General features: G+C 36.9%; 1 protein-coding gene across 1 annotated transcript; it reads left to right on the top strand.

Annotated features, from left to right (window-relative positions):
• On the top strand, positions 1-13,592 carry SNRPD1 (small nuclear ribonucleoprotein D1 polypeptide). The gene is made up of 4 exons (XM_090285745.1): positions 1-173; positions 9,158-9,234; positions 10,992-11,183; positions 13,413-13,592. Exons 1-4 carry the CDS (start codon positions 160-162, stop codon positions 13,487-13,489), a joined length of 360 nt encoding a protein of 119 aa, XP_090141871.1. The 5' UTR covers positions 1-159; the 3' UTR covers positions 13,490-13,592.
• The last annotated feature ends 8,288 nt before the right edge of the window (positions 13,593-21,880 follow it).

Here is a 21,880-nt window from a genome sequence, read left to right as displayed (position 1 = left end):
GCGTTTCCGCTGTGCGGCTGCTGCGCTCCGCGCGCTCTTTACATCCGAGGTCTGGGAGTAGGCGTTTCCGGCCATTCATACTCCAGTTTGTGGGCCCTCGGTTGATTTTGTGTGTGTGTGTGTGCACTCTCGCACTGAAAACGTGACTGCTCCGTTAGGATGAAGCTCGTGAGGTGAGGAGGTGATCAAATGGGATGGGGGCCGTGAAGGGACGGTTTGGGCCGGTAGCGGGAGGGTAGGCTAGCCAACTTGCAGGAGGCGCGAAAGCCGCGTGCTCGGCCTGCTAACTGCCTCCGGCGTCCGCCGCTCACGCCCCGTCAGGACTGCGCGCTCGCGGGCTCTCTTGGGCCTGGCGTTCAGACTGGGTCGCGAGAGGGGATAAACTCCTGTCTTCGAAGAGGTGAATGTAAAGGCCGAGCCCTTTCTTTCCATCCGTTATCTTAGACCTTAAAGGTACAGCTTCATGTTTACAAGGTCTTGCTTTCGGTTCCTTACCGATTTTTAGTTGAGGTTATTTCTCGGGCTCATCTCAGCCCTCAGAACGTGGGAGACATAAAAATTGCATGCCCTGAGTAAGTAGTTTGAATTAATGCGCTTTAAAAAGAATACTTACAAGCTGCAGGTGTTTATCTGAAAATGAAGCCAATTTCCGAAATGTTTTAAAAAAAGGGATGGACTTATGACTTCTTAAAAGTTTTTTTCTATTTTAGTTCATTTTTGATATTCTCTAGACTTAAGATTATTTAACCTACATTCCCCTTTAAAGTAGGCCTTTCATTTAGGAAATATCGCCCAACTTGAGACAGAATCACTTTCTGTATTTGTGACTGACCACACGGATAATTTTCCGTTTTAGTTCTTAAACTTGGTTGGTTAAACCTACTGAAGAGTTGTTTGAGTAACTTTTTTTACACTATCTGCCAATAGCTTTGGTTTTGGTGTTTTTTTTTAAATTGAGGCAGAGAGCCTAAAGGTTTCTGATAAGTAAGCCAGCAGTTATAAATATTTCGGTAGTTTATTGCCTTTTGAGTCAAGGATTGCAAATGTCGACCAAACAGTTATTGGGCACCTGTTAAACTGTGCACTGATAATGGACCTTTTTATTTAAAGTAGCGTCCCTGCCTTGTTGGAGGTTTCTGTTTTGTGGGGAAGACAGACACGTAGACAATTTGTAGTGTGTTTGCAATAATATAAACCACTTCTGGTTGGAGAAGGCATTTAAGCTTAACTTTTAGTCCATTTTTATTTGAACTATGGATAAAACCGTCTCAGAATTTAAAGTATATTGCATTTTCTCAATACCTATCTGTCTGAATCTAGTTAAATTTTATGTAATACTCTTTGAAATCAGTTTGTCTCATTTAAAGGTTTCAGTGTTGTGACAATTTTCCTGTAAGTTTTAATGACTCTTGAATCCTATTCTGTCTTAGAATATAGAGACAAAATTTCTTCTTATGGGAGAATGTATTTTGCACCAAGAGAAGGGGTGTTTGTCTAACTGCTTTGCATTTCACTTGACTTATTTGTACCTTAGTTGGTGGCACTGTCTTTATCTTACTGTCACTCTAAACAACCTGAGAGTCTTGACTTCTTTCTCTCGATAATCCTGATGTCTGAAAAATTTGGCATTTTTGTCCACCATATAGAAGTATCTCTAATTATTGAATTCTCTTTGATTTTTTAATTTAAAGAGTGTGGATTGATATACTGAAGGATAGATACCATGTTATCTGAATATTTGAATATCTAATTTTCAGTAGGTAGGAAATTCTGATAGTAAAAGATTCATCAGAAAATAATTCCTATCTATTTGGTTTCCAGGCTCGGACTCTTATGTCTCTTTTCTCCTGCCCCCTACCCATTCCAATTGCTACCATTGAACTGTTCAGGCTCCATTTTTCACCCCTGGTTTTTTTTCAAGACATAATAATCTCTTGAGGTAAATATTTCATACGATGAAATTTAGTGTGTATTTCCTGATCTTCAAAACTGTATATGTCTGTGTAACTTAAACCCTTGTTATCAAAGCCTTAGTTTCTTCAAGCCCTTCTCTGTCAATCTCTGATCCTATACCCCCAGAGGCAACCAATTTCCTCCACCATAGCTTGGTTCTACTTGTACTAAAATTTCCTATATTTGGAATCACTGAGTGCCTTCTTTTTGTGTAAAATTTGTTTACTTGGCGTATTTTTAAAATTGTTTACATTGTGGCTTGTATCAGTAGTTTGTTTCTTCTTATTAGTGATTAATAGTCCATTGTGTGTTTAAACGTTATATATTTAAAACTTATTTGAACTTTATTGTGCAAGTTATTTTTTTCCTTTTGGGTAATTACTTAGGAGTGTAGTTGCTGGATCATGACATTGATATACACTTAGTTTTATAAGAAACTGCCATACCATTTTCCATAGAGGTTGTACCACTTTACAATCCCACCAACAGTAGATTGGAATTCCAGTTGCTCCATAAACTCCCAACATTATTTGCTGTCAGTTTAATTTTAGCCATTTTAGTGATTGTGTAGTAGTGTCCCCTTATGGCTTCAGTTTTCATTCTCCTAATGACTAGTGATGTTGAGCCCTTTTTCATCTGTTTATTGGCCATTCACATATATTTGTGAAGAGCTTAATGTGTCTTGTGTTCTTTTAATTATTGAATTATAGGAATTCTTTATATATTATGCATACTAGTCTTTTGTCAGATATAATTTCTCAGTTTACGACTTGCTTGTTCATTTCCTTAATGTCCAGAAGTTTATTTTGAGGGAATCTTAACTTACCAGCTTTTTCTTTTATGGTTATTGTTTTCTCTACGCTGTCCAAGAATCTTGTCTACCCTCAAACCATGAAGTTATTCTGTTTTTCTCTAAAAGCTTTTTAATTTTAACTTTTTGGTTTAGGTTTGTGATTTACCTTCCAATTAGTTTTGGTAAGTTGTGTAAGTTAGGGGTTCAGGTTCTCTCTCTTTTTTTTCTATATGGATTTCCAGTTACTCCATACTATTGAATATAAATCCTTATGATCGATCTCATCATTTGTTGAAAAGGCTTTTCTTTGCCCATGAGACTGCTTTAGCAATCCCATATGCACTTTTGTAGAAAGTAGACTATGTAAATGTGGGTCTGTTTCTGGGCTTTATTCTGTTTCATTGATCAATTTGTTGTGCCCATGTCTTGATTACTGTAACTTTGACTTGTATACTGCTCTAGCCACCTAATTTGTCTCCCATTGTGAATATAACCAAGGCATTCCACTTAATTGATGAAAACCCTTCAGTAGCTCTCCTAGGGGAATTCTTTGATGGAGCTCGGGCTCACCTTGAAAGGAACCTGCCTAACTTCCTTATTCATTTTCTTGGACTTAACTTCCATCAATAGTACCTATCATTTATCAACGTGGTATTTCTTATTACCATATCTTTGCTCTTATTTGCTGCGTATTTTTAACTTTTCAGACACCTTACTACATGTCCACTAAGATTTGATTCCCTCCTATCCGTGCTATATTACTTGCCTGGTTAAAATCTGCATATCCCTATTGATTTTCTAATTTAGTTAATTTTTAAAAATCTTTTGTGTCCTTCCTACCGGAATTTGAGCTCGTTGGGGGCCTAGTCTAACTTCCAAAAATGATTTGAAAGAACTTTTTTGAAAGTAAAAATTATTGAGTGGGTCAGTTAAAATAAAAGTTCCTTTTTAAACCCCAAAACTTGATAATGGAAGTAAGCTAGTAGGTGAAAATTCTAGGCTAATAGAGTTATAAGTGATTGTAAATTTAGAGCTCAGTTGAAGAATTCTTGTCTGGTTAAATAAAGTATTATCAATTCATTAAGAGACTTTTCTTGACAGCAAACAAAAAAGGGTGGGGATTCAGCATATCAATCTTCATATGAGGACAGATGAACTGTTTTAAAGTTTGGGCCCCGGCTGGGTTAGATCATTTTCTTAGAGCATTGCCCCAATATGCCAAGGTTGTGGGTTCGATCCCCCATCAGGGCATCTACAAGAATCAACCAATGAATGCATAAATAAGTGGAACAACAAGTTGATGTTTTTTTCTCTCTCTCCCTTCCTTTCTCTTCAAAATCAATTTAAAGGAAAAAAAGTTTTAGGAATTGATATATCCTAGACCAATTATTTCCCCTTTTTAGATGGCTGCCTATACCACTAAAAAGGGTATTTTAAGGCTGCCTTCCCTGTTATTGAAAAACTTGACCAACTGTTATTCAGTGCCTTTTACAATCCAGAATTAGATTAAAGATCATAAACCTTACCCTCAGCAGCAGTCTAACAGAGGAGAGAAATAGCTAATCCTGCATGTATAAGAAAATGTGAATGTGAACTGCATATTAGATCACATTGTGAGATTATTGTCCATTTTTTAAAGATGTGATATGGTTATGTGGGAGAATGCCCTCATTAGAAAATGCATGCTGAAGAGTCTGCAATATATTTTTAGATGATATGGTGAAAGTGTAAATTTTGTGTGTAAGAGGGACACACACGGCAACATTTCAGTAATTTGTCAACCCTTCAACTTTTCTTCCTCTGCAATATTTTGTAATAAAAGTTGGGGGCAAACAAAAGACTAGGTGAAGTATACTAAATGCAAAACTAGATGAAAAGAGATCATTTTGAGATGGGAGATATCTTCCTAAATAAATTACATACCTAAGAAGTTCGCAAATTTAACATTATAAAATGGAAAAAAAAGTTGTATGACTAAAGAAAATCACAAATAAACTTGAATGGCTGTGGCAAACTGGTAGAAAATAAAATAAAAATTTAACCAAATTGAAAATGTGTGAATAATGTGAATAGGCAATTCACAGAAGAAATACAAATTTCTCATTTCTTAAAAGGCATTCAATCTCACAATGAATAGAAAAAGACAGATTGTCTTTTCCTATCAAACTGACCAAAAAATTTTTAGAAGATTTGTAACAGTGTTGGTAAGGATTTGCATAAATGGATTTGTGATAGGAGTACATAATGGACATGGAAATGTCTCTAATATAAAATGCTAAACGAGAACTACAAGTTAGAGAAGTCATTAAAGTATGGCCCAATTATGTAAAAAATTTTATGTTTATGCTTATGAATGCATATAAAATGGTCTGGAAGAATAGCCTCACAAACATGGAGGGCGTTAGAATGGGAGACTTTATTACTTGTTATGTATATATAATTGAAATCTCTTACTACCAGTTAAAATTTATTATTTTTCATTTATTGTTTAAATTAGTTGACATACAGCACTCTTTAAGTTTAAGGTGTACAGCATAGTGACTTGACTTACATATATTTCAAAATGATTGCCACAGTAAGTTAATATCCATCATCTTTATAGATACCAAAAATAAAGGTTTCTTTCTTTTAAGATCTACTCTCTTAGCAACTTTCAAATATACCACACAGCAGTGTCAACATGTAACTGGGAGTTTGTACCTTTTGACGACCTTCATATAATTTCTTGATTTCAATCATGTGGCTTATGACTTTAGAATTTGTATGCATGGATTCTGTACAGTGGCTTTGAGAATCAGAAATGTCTAAATGACTGTGTCTGTTGTTATTATGCTCCTTCATAAATGTTAAGGTGTTTTTTTTTTTAAGTATATTTTATTGATTATATTGTTAACAATAGTTCCAATTTTTTCCCCTTTGCACCCCTCCGCCCAGCACCACCACAAGTCCATGCCCATGGGTTGTACATACACTGCCTCACCCTTTCATATATTCTCTTCTTTATTTTAATAATTAATTTAACAATAAAAAAGAATAATCCCTCCCTCTCAGACTTAAGACACTTTATAATCTTATAAAGGACAATGAGCGAAGGTCTCAAGCTCTTCTAGCTGCTTCAAGCTGGACATGGTCGTTGTCCTACCAACCCTTGGGTCCAGAAATCCCTAATAAGATTGGGGGTGTGGAAGGGAGGGTGGCCTTCCCACATGGGGAAGAATCGTGCAGACTCCAGGTCAGTTGGCTGTCCCCGGACAACGGCATACTTTATTTACCAGGCTGGCATCCTTGTTGTATTCTGGAGGCAACAGATTTGGCAAAAGGGTTAAAAGACATCATTCAATCCATAACCACTAGATGACAAATGACAGGCATTAATTTTTCAATGTCCCACATTAGGGAAAAGAAGGGCTTCTTTGGAGGAAGTTGTGCCAGGTACATCTCACCTGTCCAAAACCCTTTTGCCCATTATATTTAGTTTGGGTTGAGGGAAATGTTTTAGGTTTCCCCCCTCTCTGACCTCTGGGCTCTTTCTGTCCAAGCCATTAGGACAAAAAAGAGAAACCAGTTTTAAAGTGAAGCCTACAGACCACCCCATACTTCACCAACCCAGCCACTTAGTTCAGCCAAACCATTGAGTCTCAGGAGGCAGCAATGCAGACAGGATTAAGTGAGGCCTATACATACACACAATCACTCAGGTAATGAGGTCATAGGCTTATGCCCTTTGAAAACATAAAACACATGTTAATTTATGTAACATAACCCACATACAAGTCTCTAAATCTGTAGGACTGTCTTATCGGAAAGGCATCCAGTTGCACGGCATTTGACATTCTTCTTGCCTGTAAATTAAACATCTTTGATAATACCACAGACATAGTTTAACTTCCAAATGAAAACAAATTTTAAATGAAAAGAAACTTTAAAGACGGTTAGCTGCACTACTTTATAGTCTACCACTGAGCATTGTGATTTTCCTTGAATCACAATTTTTCTCCCCAAGATTACCCTCCTTGTCATTAAAGGGACTGCATTAAGTCCTTTTTGGGGGGGGGGTTGGTTTTTCAATTACAGTTGTCCCCTTTTCTCCCAGTTTCTCTCCCCCACCCAACCCACCCCCTCTTCTGCAATCGTATCCCTCCCCGTTGTCAATGTCCATGAGTCATTTATATATGTTCTTTGACTAAACCCTTCCCCCTCCCCCCTATTGACTGCTATTCTGCTCTTTGTTCTATTTAGTTCTTTTGTTTGTGTTGTTCTTTTATTTCCTGTATTAGGTGATATCATATGGTATTTTTCTTTCTTTGCCTGGCTTATTTCGCTAAGCATAATTCTCTCTAGTTCCATCCATGTTGTTGCAAATGGTAGAAGTTCCTTCTTTCTTTCAGTACTTATTCATTGTCATTTTCCCACTTTGTACTCGTGTTCCTCTCTGTCTCTCTCTGTTTCTTCATCTTCTTAAAGCAGACCCTTTAGCATCTCTTGCAATGCTGGTTTGGTGGAGATGTATTCTTTTAGCCTCCTTTTGTCTTGGAAACTCCTTATTTCACCTTCCATTTTGAATGAGAGTTTTGCTGGGTAGAGTATTGCTTGGAATATTTTTTGCCATTCCCTTCTGGCTTGTAGTGTTTCTGCTGATAAATCTGATGATAGCCTTATTGGAGCGCCCTTGTATGTTATTAGTTGTTTCTCTCTTGCTGCTTTTAGGATTCTTTCTTTGTCTTTGAATGTTGCCATTTTAATTATGTGTCTTGAAGTGGGCCTATTGGGGTTCATCTTCATTGGGACCCTTTGTTCTTCCTGGACTTGTGTGACTCTTTCTCTCATGTTAGGGAAGTTTTCTGTCATTAGTTTTTCAAAGAGGTTTTCTATCCCTTGCTCTTCTTCTTCTCCTTCTGGAATTCCTATGATACGGATATTATTACGTTTCATGTTGTCCTACAGCTGTCTTAGAGCCTCTTCAGTCTTGTTCAGTCTTTTTTCATTTTGTTGCACTGTCTGGGAGTTTTTGTCTACATTGTCTTCCAGCTCGCTGATCTGATCTTCTGCTTCCTCTAGCCTGCTTTTAATTCCTTCTATTGTGTTTTTCAATTCAGAGATCGTATTTTTCATTTCCTCCTGCCTCTTATTGATAGTTTCTATGTCCTTTTTCATGCTGGTGTAATTCTCAGTAAGTTCCTTGTAGTTTTTCTGGAGTTCCTTGTAGTTTCCCTGGAGTTCTTCGTAGTTTCTGCTGAGCTCATTGAGCTTCTCCATAATCCATGTTTTGAATTCCATATCTGATAAGTTTGCTCTCCTCTATTTCATTTAGCACTCTTTCTGTGGATTCTACCTTTCCTTTTGATGGGGGGTTGTTTCTCTGTCTCCCCATTTTTGTGACTCCTATTGTTTGTTGGTGCTTCTTAGAATGATCTGCACTTCCTGGATCTGCCCCTGGTGGCATCAGATCCTGTACCAGTCTGGGCCTAGGCAGTCTGTTGAAGACTTCCAGGGATCTACTGCCTTTGTCTGACTTCTTTAATTGTTAATCTATTCAATCTGTGATTAGCTGTCAGGCTTAAGGACTGTGGGTGTGGCAGCTTAATTCCTGTAGGCAGGGCTTTTGCTTCCCCTCAGGCTGACGCTACTTGGAGGGGAGGGAATGGTCTGCCTGCAGTGTGGGGATGAGTCAGCACTGGGACCCAGCTGGCTGCCTCCCCAGTTCTCCCCTCAAAGCCACCACACCAAACTCTCCCCAAGTGTCTCCAGTCCTCTCTGCCTTCCCTCCGCTCAAGCCCAGCGTAAGTGGGGGCCAAAATATTTTCGTATGTGATCCGCTTAAGAGCTCTTTTTCTCCAGCTGTTTCTCTCCGGTTATCAAGAAACCCTGTGCCTTTTCACTTTTCACAGCTGGATACTATTTTACTTTCCACTCTGTTGCTGTAGGCTGGGAAGCTCAGCTGGGGGTTAGACCCTGCCCTTCTCAGGGGGAACCCCCGGCTGCTGAGCTGTTTCTCAGTCCCTTCAGCTGCCACCCATGTGAGCCCAGCCAGCCCTTCTGCATCTCCGCGCTCCCTACCAGTCACGTTGTGATGTAGCGGCCTTTTCTGTCTCTCCGTGGTTATAAGACTTCTCTCCAGCTAGTGTTTTGGTTGGTTATTCCAGATGATTTCTCCAAAATTAAGTTGTAAATCCAGGCTAGTTCTGGGAGGAGGTTAGTGTAGCTTCCACTTACTCTTCTGCCATCTTGTTTCTCAAATGTTAAGGTTTTAATTCAAGGAAATCTGAAACTCTTGTTCAGATTATTAACAGGAATTGATGCAGATATCTAAGAAGACCTTTAACAATTAGAAATTTTATCCCTTTGACATAATAAACATGATTTTAAAGTTTTAAAGGTAAAAATGTATTTTTATTCCTGCTATTTTTATAGGTTTTTGATGAAATTGAGTCACGAAACTGTAACCATTGAATTGAAGAATGGAACACAAGTCCATGGAACAATCACAGGTATGGAGGTTAGGCTACTTTTTAACACTTCTTTTCTCCCTGTCTCTTCTACCTACTGGCCAAAATTCTTTTTTGGTTGCTTAATGAACATTCTTGTAGTAGGGATCTTATTCTTTTTGTCTAGATTATTTCATTGACTTTCTTATTTCAGCCTCAATTTAAATACTTGTGCTAAGACCAAACTGGGTTCCCCAGATTGCCCTATCTGTGACTTGTTTTCCTGCTTTCATGCTTTTTGTGCTTTTGTGTGTGTCCTTTTGCCTGGAATATTGCAACTCCCAAAATACATTTTATTACTTTGATTATAATTTTGTGTCCCCTGTTAAATCACAAAGACTTTGAAGATAGAGGGTGGACATCTATGTCTGATTATCTTGGGTAAGAATATATGTTGGGAGATGGAGGAGAGGGCAGTAAGAAACTGTAAAAGCATCTGAGTGAACCAAGAAAACCTATAGGATTAAACAGATATTATTGGTGAGCATACTAGAACTTTGCAATGCCGATTGCTGTGAAAGGAAATCAGTGCAGTGTAAGGTTTTGCCTGCTTTCTCCTAAGGTCTGTTATTTTTAGGAACTCAAAATCTAGGTCCACATTCACAGAAATGTAATGCAAGGTTTGTCTTACATATGGTAGGCACTTAATAGATGATACTGGGAGTGGGGAGTTGTGGGAGCAAAATCTAGTAAAAGATCTAATTTCCTCTTCCGTTGACAACCACCACTACAAATTTCTTGTATCCTTTACGAATACATATTTTAGTCTGCATAGTAGAGATAATCATACTGTCTACCCATAGGGGTTTTAAGAATTAAATTCAATGTCTATCATGGAGTTCTTGGAACACAGAAAGAACTTATAGATCTTTTTTTACCCCCTTTTCTGTTGATGGATCAAGGTCCCCAAGGAGATGGAATGTATCAAAAGTATGTAATTTTGGGGAAAGGAGTGGACCACCTCTACGACTGGAATGAGGGAGGAAAGTATTAGTAATAAGATTAGTAAATTCAAGATGGATATTGGGGAAGTTGAGAGAATTTATGTTTTTTGGCCTTAACTTTTTAGGGACAGAAATTAACTAGCTCTTTAGTTATCCTTGTTTGGTTATATTGGTAAGGACCCCAAGAATTGAGTATTTTTCTGTCCTGCTGTATAGTTGTTATAGAAAACCTTGCTTTTTATTTTGCAAAATCTCATACTAAAAATGACTAATGGTAAAAATGGTTTGAGGCACACCACTCAAAACTTGTGCAACTTTGGTAATCAAAGTATTAATGAAAAACAGTAACACTCATTTTTTAAAAACTGAAAAAGACGTTAAATTTCTTGCAATAAGAAAAAATAGTACTGTGCATCTAGGTCTTTATTCTTAAAACAAAAATGAAGATAGCTTGGTGGAGCAGGGTGTAAGGAAGTTATGGAGACAATGGGAGGACCCTGCAATAAGCATTGCCTGAGGGTATGAGGACACATGGGGACAATGGGAATAAATGGTACCATTTAGGGTTTTTCCTTTGCTTACTGCATTCACTTCTGTAAGGAATTCTGACATGGTAGGGAACATCTCTGTAAAGGAAAGATTTCTGATTTGTACTAACAGTATCCCTCCATTTGCCAGTTTACATAATTATGTTGTAGACACTTGCACTTTAACAGAAAAGTACTTTTTTTAAATACGGTATACACTGTGACTTGATATGTATTAATTGGTTGCCTTCCTTATGGTGCTAATAATTACCTTCTTTTTTCCCTTTAGGTGTAGATGTCAGCATGAATACTCATCTTAAAGCTGTGAAAATGACCCTGAAGAACCGAGAACCTGTACAGCTGGAAACACTGAGTATTCGAGGAAACAACATTCGCTATTTTATTCTGCCAGACAGCTTACCTTTGGATACACTACTTGTGGATGTTGAACCAAAAGTGAAATCTAAGAAAAGGGAAGCTGGTAAGTTAGAAGGATTATAAATGTTTTTGTGAATGTATTTATACTCTAACCCATTATTCAAAATATAAATATTTGCAAACATCGCAGGGTTTTTTGGTGGGTTTTTTGTTGTTTTTGTTTTTTTAATTGTACTTGCCATGAATGCGTATAGTATTTATTATTGTTACTGGTGTTGTTATTAAAAACACTGATTCCGTTCTTGTACATTTGTGCGTGGCCTTGTCTCCCACCTTATACACACTTTGGAAGATTTGGAGATTGGCTCTTTATTTCTGGTATTCTGAAATTTCTTAATGACTCAGCATAGGATCTTGGCTAGTCCTCCCTTTTTTCCCTTCATTTTGTTGTTCTGGGTACTTGGTGGGTCATTTCAGTATGGATATTTTTCTTCTTTCTCTCTGTTACGTTTCGTGAGAAATATCCTTGACCTTATTTTCCAATCTAGCATATACTTAATTTTTAAGCCTCCTTGTTCTCTGATTACTTTTCATAGAATTCTTTTGTTTTAAGAATATATTTTTAAGTTTTATTGTGTATTTGGCATTATTTTCACTTTTTATTTGGTCTCTTTGTTTTGTACTTCACATTAAAGGCTTTACTTAAGTATCTTGCTCTTCAGCCATCTGTTATTTGACAAGGACCCATAAAGAGAAGTTTTGGGAAGGGAGGCTGCACTCCTCAGCTGGTGGGTATCAGAGTAGGGAGATTCAGAAGTGAGTTGCCCTTTCACTGAAAACACTCAAATTTCAATATATGGAAGTATTTTCTTGAGCTGGTTTTCTCACAAAAAGATTCTAGTCACCTCCTATTGGAGACAAGTGCCTGACAGCCAGCATTATAAGAGCAGGAAGGAGAAAGGGACTGCGTGTTTATTGTAGACAGTCACTTAATGTGATGATTTTGAGACTTTTTGTTTCCACTCACACTAAAAAAATATACTTTGCATCATAACTCACTTAAACAGATTACTAAAACAAAAGTTTCAGGACCATTGATTAACCTTAATCCATGCAAATGCCCTTAAGTTTTCTAACCTGTTCTCTTTGAGTTAAGAATTTCAGGTTACAACTAAAGCTTAAAAAACACTGACTTAATACCGCTTCCCATCAGCTCTGTGTGCCTCTTGCTGCTATTCACCTTGCAAGTGTTTTCAAATATGAAGTCTTTTTGTTTCAGTGTCTTTAGGTTCATTTTACTTTTTCTTTCCTTCCCTGCCTGTTAGTGAGATCATCATTAGCTATGCAAGGTGGGGAAGAGGACTGGGCAGTCTACTGTTCCACATAAGAATTATCAACCATTTTGTTCTCTTTTCAGCCCAGTATCCTCATCTTACCCTTAGTTCCCAACGTCCTAGCTCTCTTGGAAGTCATTCTTCCTTTACTGAACATTTACTGTTCTTAGACTACTTTCTAACTTAAAAATTTGGTGAAATCTTTCAACCACTATATTTTCTCTATATTTTTTATTGTCTTTTTGTTTTTCTTTATAGGCATCTACCATTTTTATTCCTTTTCTATCATGATTAGTGTTTCAGAAGAAAATAAAGATGTGTGGTTAATCTGCTTTGTTATAACAGAAGCCCTAGACTTATATATTTCTTTGAATAGTAAAACTGAAAATAATAGGTAGAAATTTAGAATGTCAGGATTTTCAAACATTTATAGCTGTCCAAGATAAAATTAAGTTCATTTGGATAGGAGTTTTCTGTCACTGATATTCAAGTAGAATTAGGATGACCAAGTTACAGGGATACTGCTGTATGGATTAAAGTACTAGGTTATGCTTGGATCAAATGATTTCAGATTCTGAAGTCATGAGGTTGTTACTTTATAAAATACGTTTTTTAACTTTCTTAGCTTTGAACTAACTTGCTTGGATTCTAATCAGTAACAATACATCTGGCATGTGGTGTTCATGTTCTGTTCCACTGATATATCTCTTCTATCTATGAGGTTTTGGTAATTTGCATTTCATTTTGTCATGAATTTGAAACAATACGAAGAAAAATATTTTGAAACTTGATGAATTTTTTAGTAAATATATTCAGACAAACAAATAAAATAAAGTGTAGGCCAGCAGTTCTTGGTTCTGCATGTAATGTGTTGGAAAGGGTGACTTGGAGGTTATGTTTGACAGAAACCAAGTTAGTTTTCTTAACTATAGATTCTGGTTGAGATGGCCAGGTAACATCGCACTGAAGAGAATTTACCTTGCCTTATTTTTCTGCAGTTGCAGGAAGAGGCCGAGGCCGAGGAAGAGGAAGAGGACGTGGCCGGGGCAGAGGAAGAGGGGGCCCTAGGCGATAATGTCTCTCAAGATTACTGTTTCAAAGTGATGTGTGCATTGGGCTATTATTTGTAAAGGTTTTATTTGTTTATGTCAGTTTTTAATAAACATAAATGTAGGCCAGCTGTCTATTGACTATATCAAGTTTAGTTTTAATAATTCATTAATACTCATGACATTAACATAGGAAGAGCTGAGCATTATTACATGGCAGTCCTAGAATAATTATTGTTTTATAATATTTTGACTTTGCTCTATAAAACATACTTACAGGAGAAATGGGTTTTGTTTGTTGTTTCAGAAACTCAAGTCCTATGGAACAGGGTTTAAAATTGACCTTTTCTGAGTCTTACTCCATGGAGACTTGGGTACTAAGTAAAAGGTGATCGTCATCTTCTAATTCAGAAGTCCCTGGTTTTGTTGTGATAAATTTGGGGTTTTTTTTTTAATAGTTTCTCAGTAGAATATAGTTTTACATTCTCCCGAGTTGAAACTTCAGATATTGTTCACTAGGTTGAATAGTGTTAATGTCGAATGTACCTGTCAATGGTTCCATTATTGAACACTTTTACAAGAAGTCTTTTGAGAACAAAAGGAAAAAGACCTATTTTATGGGATGGTAAAACTGGTTTCTTTCTAGTAGTTAATAAGGATTTTTTTAAAATTAAGCTTAGAGAAAAATACCACTTTATAGTTTTTTGTAAAGCTTACTACCATTTGTTTATATGCTAAGGAAAAAAATGTAACTTTGAGGATTGGGAGGAATTAAGTCTGTATTCACTTAATGATGCTCGTGGAGTTGTTTTTTAAATGAAATTTTCTGCGGAGACTATCTAGAAAGGTTTTAGGCCCTGTAAATTAAGAGATAGCAAGAGCATTTTTATGTGGTATGTATGTGTGTTTCAGTCCTTTCTACCCACTGATCTGTTGGTATTCCTTTTATTTGAATTTAAGCAGAAGTCAGGGAAGCCCAATGAAGCAGCAAGGTTGAGAGGAAATTTAAAAGAAACAAACGGAAGAGACCTAGCATAGGTGAACAAACATAAGTTGACTCCTGCGCTTATGGACCTTATAGACTAATAAGAGGGAAGCAAAATTAAATAAAACAGTGGTGCATAACTGCAAATTGTGGCAACTCTGGTAAAAAGTACTTCGTGTTGTCTGTTTTAAAAGCAGTGTGTACTGGCTTCTCATTTTGATTTTAAGTCATATGCCAATGTAATATTGAAGGTATTTAACTGGTTTATTTTGTGAGTTTTAATGTCTGAATGTTTGCACCATAAAACTAGTAACAGTTCAAGTGTAAGGCTAAACCACAGTGCTTACTAGATTGACATTATTCCATTAGAGGTTATTATTTCATTTTTATGTGAAAAGAAACTATATGAAGAAAAATTTGTTTGAACTGATTGCTGTTATTGGCGATAAAGAAAGCATTGCAGAATGAGTAGATAACATACCAGGCTTTAATATGCTCCCCTTGCCTCATTTCCCCACAAAAAGTATATAAGGATCTTTGTCCTGCATTTTGTACACATCTGATATCTTTTAAAGCTTAAGATTTTGTGAAATTCACTTTTTCTAAAGAAATTTATTACTCATTTGGGTAGAAAATCATAAGTGAAATAATAGGAAATCAAATTTCTATTACAATTATGTTCATTATACAAGGACGGCTTAGTTTTTTGAAATATATTAATATAGTAAACAGAATGGACCTGATTATACTGTTGGGATGACATGTAATAAGATACATCACTTATTTCTAAAAACCTAAACTGGAAGATATTCTTCAACATGATGAAGAAAATCCATCTTAAACCAATAGCAGGCATTTTCTAGAGACATACAATTAAAACAACAACAAAAAGTATGTCTGATGTTGGTCTTTATTATTTAATGTGAAAATTCTTATGGATCCAAAAAATTAAGGGGCATACTTTCGAAAAGGAAGGGAAATTTGCAATATTTACTACTACCGTGTAGGAAGATGGTAGTTACATTTATCTGAACCAGCTTTTCCTCTCAGTAAAGTATTGAAGCGTGTATTTTATTTTTGGAGTAAGGTTAACAACATATGTATGAGATTGAATTTACAAAAGAATAATAGCAAAGGTTCTAGATGTCAAATGCAGTAGATTTTTGTTATTCACGGTAGTTGTGTTCTGTAAAGTTGTTGCAAACCCAGAGTTAGTAAATACTGACCCAGTGTTCTAGTGAAAGTACAGGGTTAGATTCCTATGAGGCTCTGGTCACATTTTCATCAACTGCTCAGTACATAGCTTTGTTTTATGTGTGTTTCTGTTTAAAGACATCCTGCTTAATACATGTTGTTTCATTTACATTGAATTCACAACCAACAGCATAAGTCATGTCTGAATGAAACTTTCTAACACATGTATTTTCTTCAAAAGGTGCATGACAACCTTGTGCATGTTTAAGCAAATGAAAAATACCCCTCAAAATTATTAAAATTGTGGCACTAAGTAGACCATGAAAAGGACATTTGTTTACAGTATGAGAGCTGAAGTATAGCAAAATTTCTTTCTTTAGTCTCAGCTGGGAATATGCATGTCAGGTGACAGACTTGCTGTTCTGTGTGTGCAGGTCCATGCAGGACCATGAAGGCACCATGAGTATTGGTTTTGGAGTTACAAATTTTAGCAAGTAGGTGACTTTCTAAATACAGGCTCCGCAAATTGAGGATAGACCATACATAACATTTTGATAAGACTATACTAAAGTATTTTATATATTTTCTTAGCTATAGTGAAAGGTTACTAAGATGGATTTCTTAAATCTGTTTTAATATCTTAAGATGCATCATAAAGGGTGTCAATTTAGATTGGATATCAAATCAAGCTTTTTTTCTTTGTTGGTACATAAAATAAGTGCATCTATAAATTGATGTCTTAGACTTAATGAACTGCCAATATTATACGGTGATTGGCTGTTAAGTAGAGCCACAAGAGTAACTACAATTAGTTGGAGCATCATCCCTACACCAGAAGGTTTGATTCCAGGTCAGGGCACACCTAGGTTGCAAGTTCGATCTCCAGGCAGGGTGCATGCAAGAGGCAACCAATGTTCCTTCCTCTCTTAACATCAAGTAAAAAACATCCTTGGGTGAGGATTAGAAAAGATAACGTGCATTGTGAATCTACAAGAAGAGTAAAGATTTTTCATGTTTTCTAGATCTTTGTAATCTTTCTCCTTCAGCACTTACAGAACCATAGCAAAATTAGTTCTAGCTTAAAAAAAAATAGTCCTGAGTCAAAGTCTGTTTACAATATTCCAGGGCGAGAAGACTGAACAGTGTGTATGTAGATCACCAATTTTCAACAGTATGCCTCAAGACCTTTGAGTGCCATGCGTACTTGCTAAAATTTGTATGGGAAATGCCAGGCTATTTTGCTGAGAAACGCAGAGTTTATGAAAAATATCTAAAAACATTATTATTCGTAATTGCTGAAAATTTCACAATATATAGTAAATACACTTTTGTAAGCAGTGTTCTTTGATGCAATTTAGCAAAATTATTTCATTAAAATTTTATAACTATTTTAGAAATTCTTTACTTCAATATGGCTTTTGAAGTATAATATGGCATAATATAAAACCTATGATTATAATTTGAAAAAACACATAGCAACATGGATAACAAGAAGTATGCCAACTATTACATAAGTTTTTGAAAAAAAGTACAAAAAAAAACCACAAACAGCATTCACACTAGAGATATATCAATAGATACCAACAGCGAAAAAGTTTATAAACAAAATGCTGATGCTGTACTGTGAAGCAATGAAAATGTCCATTAGCAAAAGCTTCTTTATCATGCACATTGCACAGTTTCAATGATTATTGCAAATATAAATGAAATTAAAAGGACCATTTAAAATAAAGCAAAAATATGTCAGTATTTGAACAAGCATAAAAATTTGAAATTTGGGATAACATGAGAAAAAGTTATATCAATGTCTAACAAGAACAAAACAAAATATGAATTATTGCATTGTTATGTTTATTGCCATCAAAAAAAGTCACTGGGAGCAACGTTGGCACTCAAAGGGTTAAAATGCGATATCTAACTAGTCAGAGGGGCACTGACCTCTTTTCCCTTAGATCGTCAAAAATTGACAGCACAATAGCCATCCAGTATGAGTGAACCAAAATTATACCTATTTTTGTTTTTGTCACATTGGCAAAAAGTAATGTATTTTTTGGTGTGCTGAAGAATTTTAGTAAGTAGTTTATATGTGCCATGAGATGAAAAAGGTTGGAAATTGGTAGATAAGTGAATTCTCCCAATTCATAGGTTTAACGCTATTATCCTGATGAATTTTTCCGTAATTTCTTGAATTCAATGCTTATTCTGTGCCAGGTTTTTCTGATTATAGATGCAGTTGCCAAAAAGATTTTTCTTAAGTTAATATTAAGTACTGTTGTCAGTTGTTGGATGGAGTGTTTATTTTACTCTGTGCCAGGTTCTGTGCTAAACCCTTTACATGTTATTTTAACCCTCACAGCAATTCTATGTAACAGATGGTATTTTCTGTTTTCAGAAAAAAAACATGCCCAGGGAGGTTAGGTAACTGCCAAAGTCCCAGTTTTTAATTGGCAGAACTGAAATTTAGAGGCAAGTCTATCCAAAAACCCTGTGTTCTTAAACTGGTAAATTGGCTTTGAAGTAAATTCTGAAGAACAATGAGACTAGGAGGAGATTCATCATCATTTTAGAAAATAGAAAAGTGGGATAACTTACCTTATACCAAATGTAAGATATTAAAAGCAGAGGAAATTAAACTGCAGTTTTGAGACATTTCATTTATGATAAAGTAATTTTTAAGTAGTGCTTATTGTACAAGATAGTGGCATAGATAGACATGGCTCGCCTCTTCACACAACCACATCAAAATTACAACTAAAATCTAGGACCATCAGAAATCTAGTTGAATGGAAGTCTGGCAACTAACAGAATGAAAGAGAGCTGGTCTCTTCCCCACATGTGGATTAAAAATTCTGGAGGGATGTCTTGGGAGCAAGAAGTCCCAGCCCCACACCAGGGTTCCAGTGCCAGGAAGATAATTCCCCACAATTGGCTGCAAAAAACAGTGGGGAATGAGTCAGTGGAAAAAACTGCTGGAGCCCCAAGCAGTTCCTACTCAGACTCCCTCCCTCTGAGCTCCAGCACCGTGGTAGCAGCTTGAAAGGCACCAGTGATAAATAGGGAGAAACTGAAGTGTCTGCCATCAAGGCAAGTAGAGGCCATTGTCTTTTCTGAACCCTTCCCCCACAGAGCCAGCAAGCTGATGCTGTATCTGAGACTCCATCAACCTGGCTAACCCACCATGGATATTCCCAGAGACTCTCCCCAACCCAATTTATGGGCCCACTCCATATGAATGGTTGGTCTTGGTTCATGCTTCACAACTTCCTAAATCCTAACAAGCAACAGCTGGCCTCAGTGAGTTCAAGGCCTGGCAGTATCAACAGCCAGCTTAGATTTATAGGTTGGCTTCACCTGACAGTCTCCAAGCCCAGCACAAGTAGCAGCCATCTCAGCAAAACACTGGTGATCAGGATGCTCAGAAAAATGATTATGGCCACACAAAAAGGAAGAAGTGAAGGCTATGCAAAGTGAGATAAAAATATACAGAAAACCAGCAGTGGGGGACATGAAGCCGGGATTCAGTCAACAATTTGGAACATGAAGGAATAAACATTTAACCAGAACACCAAGAAAAATATTTCAAAAAACCGAGGGTAGTATAAAGTGCCTCTGGGACATCTCCAAACATACCAACATCTGAATCAGGGATGCCAAAAGGAGAAGAGTAAGAAATTGAAAACTTATTTGAAAAAATAATGAAAGAAAGCTTCCCTGATGTGGTGAAGGAAATAGACATACAAGTCCAGGAAGCACAGAGAGTTCCAAACAAGTTGGACCCAAAGAGGACCCCACCAAGACAGATCACAATTAAAATGGCAAAGGTTAGTTAGAGAATCTTAAAAGAGGAGAGTTACCTACAGAAGTTTCTACATGACCCAACAGCAGATTTCTCAAAAAAAAACTGCAGGCAAGGAGGGGCTGGCAAGAAGTAGTCCAAGTGATGAAAGTGAAGGACCTAGAACCAAGATTACTCTATCCAGCAAAGCTATCATTTAGAATAGAAAGGCAGGTAAAGTGCTTCTAAGACAAGGAAAAGGAGTTTATAATCACCAAGGCAACAAATTTCAACTGTCAACAACTGAATCTAAAAAATTTGTTTAAAAAAGAAAACTAAGCAAATAACGAGACATAAACAGAACAACAGAAATGGGGATTGTTTGAAGGGTTCAGCTGGGAGGGGGAAGGGGCAGAAAGGGAGAAAGATGTAGGAAACAAGTAGCATATATAACTGTTAGGAACAAAAGGGAATGTTAAGAATAGTATAGGAAAAGGTGAAGCCAAAGAATTGACATTCATGACCCATGGACGATAACTAAGGTGGGGTATTGTGGGAGGGAAGGGGGGGTACTGGGCAGAGGAGGGCAAAGGAAAAATGGGACACCTAACTGCATAATAAAAAAATTTAATAAAAAATAGTGCATATTTGTATGTAGGTAAACTGTTAGGAGTAGGCTGATGGGAAGATGAATTTAAAAACATTAAGCAGTTTGTCAGGGTATCTCAAAAGCCTTAACATTTTTTTTTTCTTTGCTTTGATCCAGGATTTCATCTGAGACTACAGGGGAAAATGTTAACAGAAACTGAGTCATAAGGAAGTCCATATTTCTTCCTTTTTATTTATTTTAAATATTTTTTTTATTTTTAAGTATATTTTATTATGTGGTCATAGTTGTCCCAATTTTTTTCCCGTTGCTTCCCTCACCCAGTACCTCCCTTCCCTCCAACAGTCTCATGCCCCCCCATTAGTTCATGTCCATGGGTCGTGCATGTAAGTTCTTCGGCTTCTCCCTTTCCTATACTATTCCTAATATCCCCCTATTTTGAACCTACCAATGATGCTTCTTAATTCCTGTACCTTCTCCCCCTCCCAGCTGATAAGCCTCTAAATGATCCCCATACCTATGATACTGTTCCTATTCTGGTTGTTTACTTAATTTGTTTTTGTTTTTATTTTTTAGATTCTGTTCTGAATTTGTTGTCATTTTAATATTCATAGTTTTGATCTTCTTTTTCTTAAGTCCCTTTAACATTTCATATAATAAGGGCTTGGTGATGATGAACTCATTTAGCTTTACCTTGTCTGAGAAGTACTTTATCTGCTCTTCCATTCTAAATGATAGCTTTGATGGATAGAGTAATCTTGGTTGTAGGTCCTTGTTTTCCATCTCTTTGAATACTTGCCAGTCCCTTCTTGCCTGCAAAGTTTCTTTTGAGAAATCAGCTGATAGTCTTATAGGCACCCCTTTGTTAGGTAAGTCTCTTCTCTTGCTGCTTTTAAGATTTTATCTTCAACCTTTGGTATTTTAATTATTATGTGACTTAGTGTGGTCCTCTTAAGGTCTACCTTGTTTGGAACTGTGCTTCCTGGTCTTGTATATCTATTTCCCTTGCCAAATTAGGCAAGTTTTCTTCCATTATTTTTTCACAGAAGTTTTCAATTTCTTGCTCTTCCCCTTCTCCTTCTGGCACCCCTATGATTTGGATATTGACATGTTTAAAGTCCCAGAGGTTCCTAAGCCTCTCCTTGGTTTTTTCGATTCTTGTTTCTTCATTCTGTACTAGTTGGTTGAATATTTCTTCCTTATGTTCCAAATTGTTGATTTGAACCCTGGCTTCCTTCCCTTCACCATTGGTTTCTTGTGGATTTTTCTCTGTTTTACTTAGCATAGCTTTCATTTCTTCCCTTATGCATTTATCATACTTAATCTTGTCTGTCAAGTCTGTGAGCATCGTTATCACCAGTGTTTTGAAGTCTGCATCCATTAGGTTAGCTGTCTCCTTGTCACTTAGTTCTCTCACAGGAACCTTGATCTGCTCTCTCTTTTGGGCCATACTATTCTGGCTCTGCAACTTTACTGTCTCTTGTGGTTGCTTGTGTGTCTTAGGTAGAGCTTTTGCACCTGTTACATTGTAATAGGTGGAGCTTTAGCTATTCACTGTGGAGCAACCTGTTCACATTGTGGCACTGTATTTGGGGGAGGGGTCAGAGGGAACAATGCCTCTCACTCAGCACTCACCCCCTTTCCAGGCACTTCTCCCACTTCTGTATGGGACTGGCGCCCTTCTAGCTGTTGCTCTGGTTGTAGTTCTCAGAGTGAGTGGGTTTGCAGACATTCTAGGACTGTGGGGGCCCTCTAAACAAATGGACTCTGCTGAGAGACTGGCAGTCTTGTCTGTCACCCTAACACCCACTGGTTTTCACAGTCAGAAGCAATGAGGCTTTATTTTCCATGGTGCT

The sequence above is a fragment of the Furipterus horrens genome, unplaced genomic scaffold, assembly GCF_987537825.1.
Source record: "Furipterus horrens unplaced genomic scaffold, mFurHor1.1.pri manual_scaffold_8, whole genome shotgun sequence".
NCBI lineage: Eukaryota > Metazoa > Chordata > Mammalia > Chiroptera > Furipteridae > Furipterus > Furipterus horrens.
Note: the sequence above shows the minus strand (reverse complement) of the source record. Positions and strands in the feature narration are given on the sequence as shown.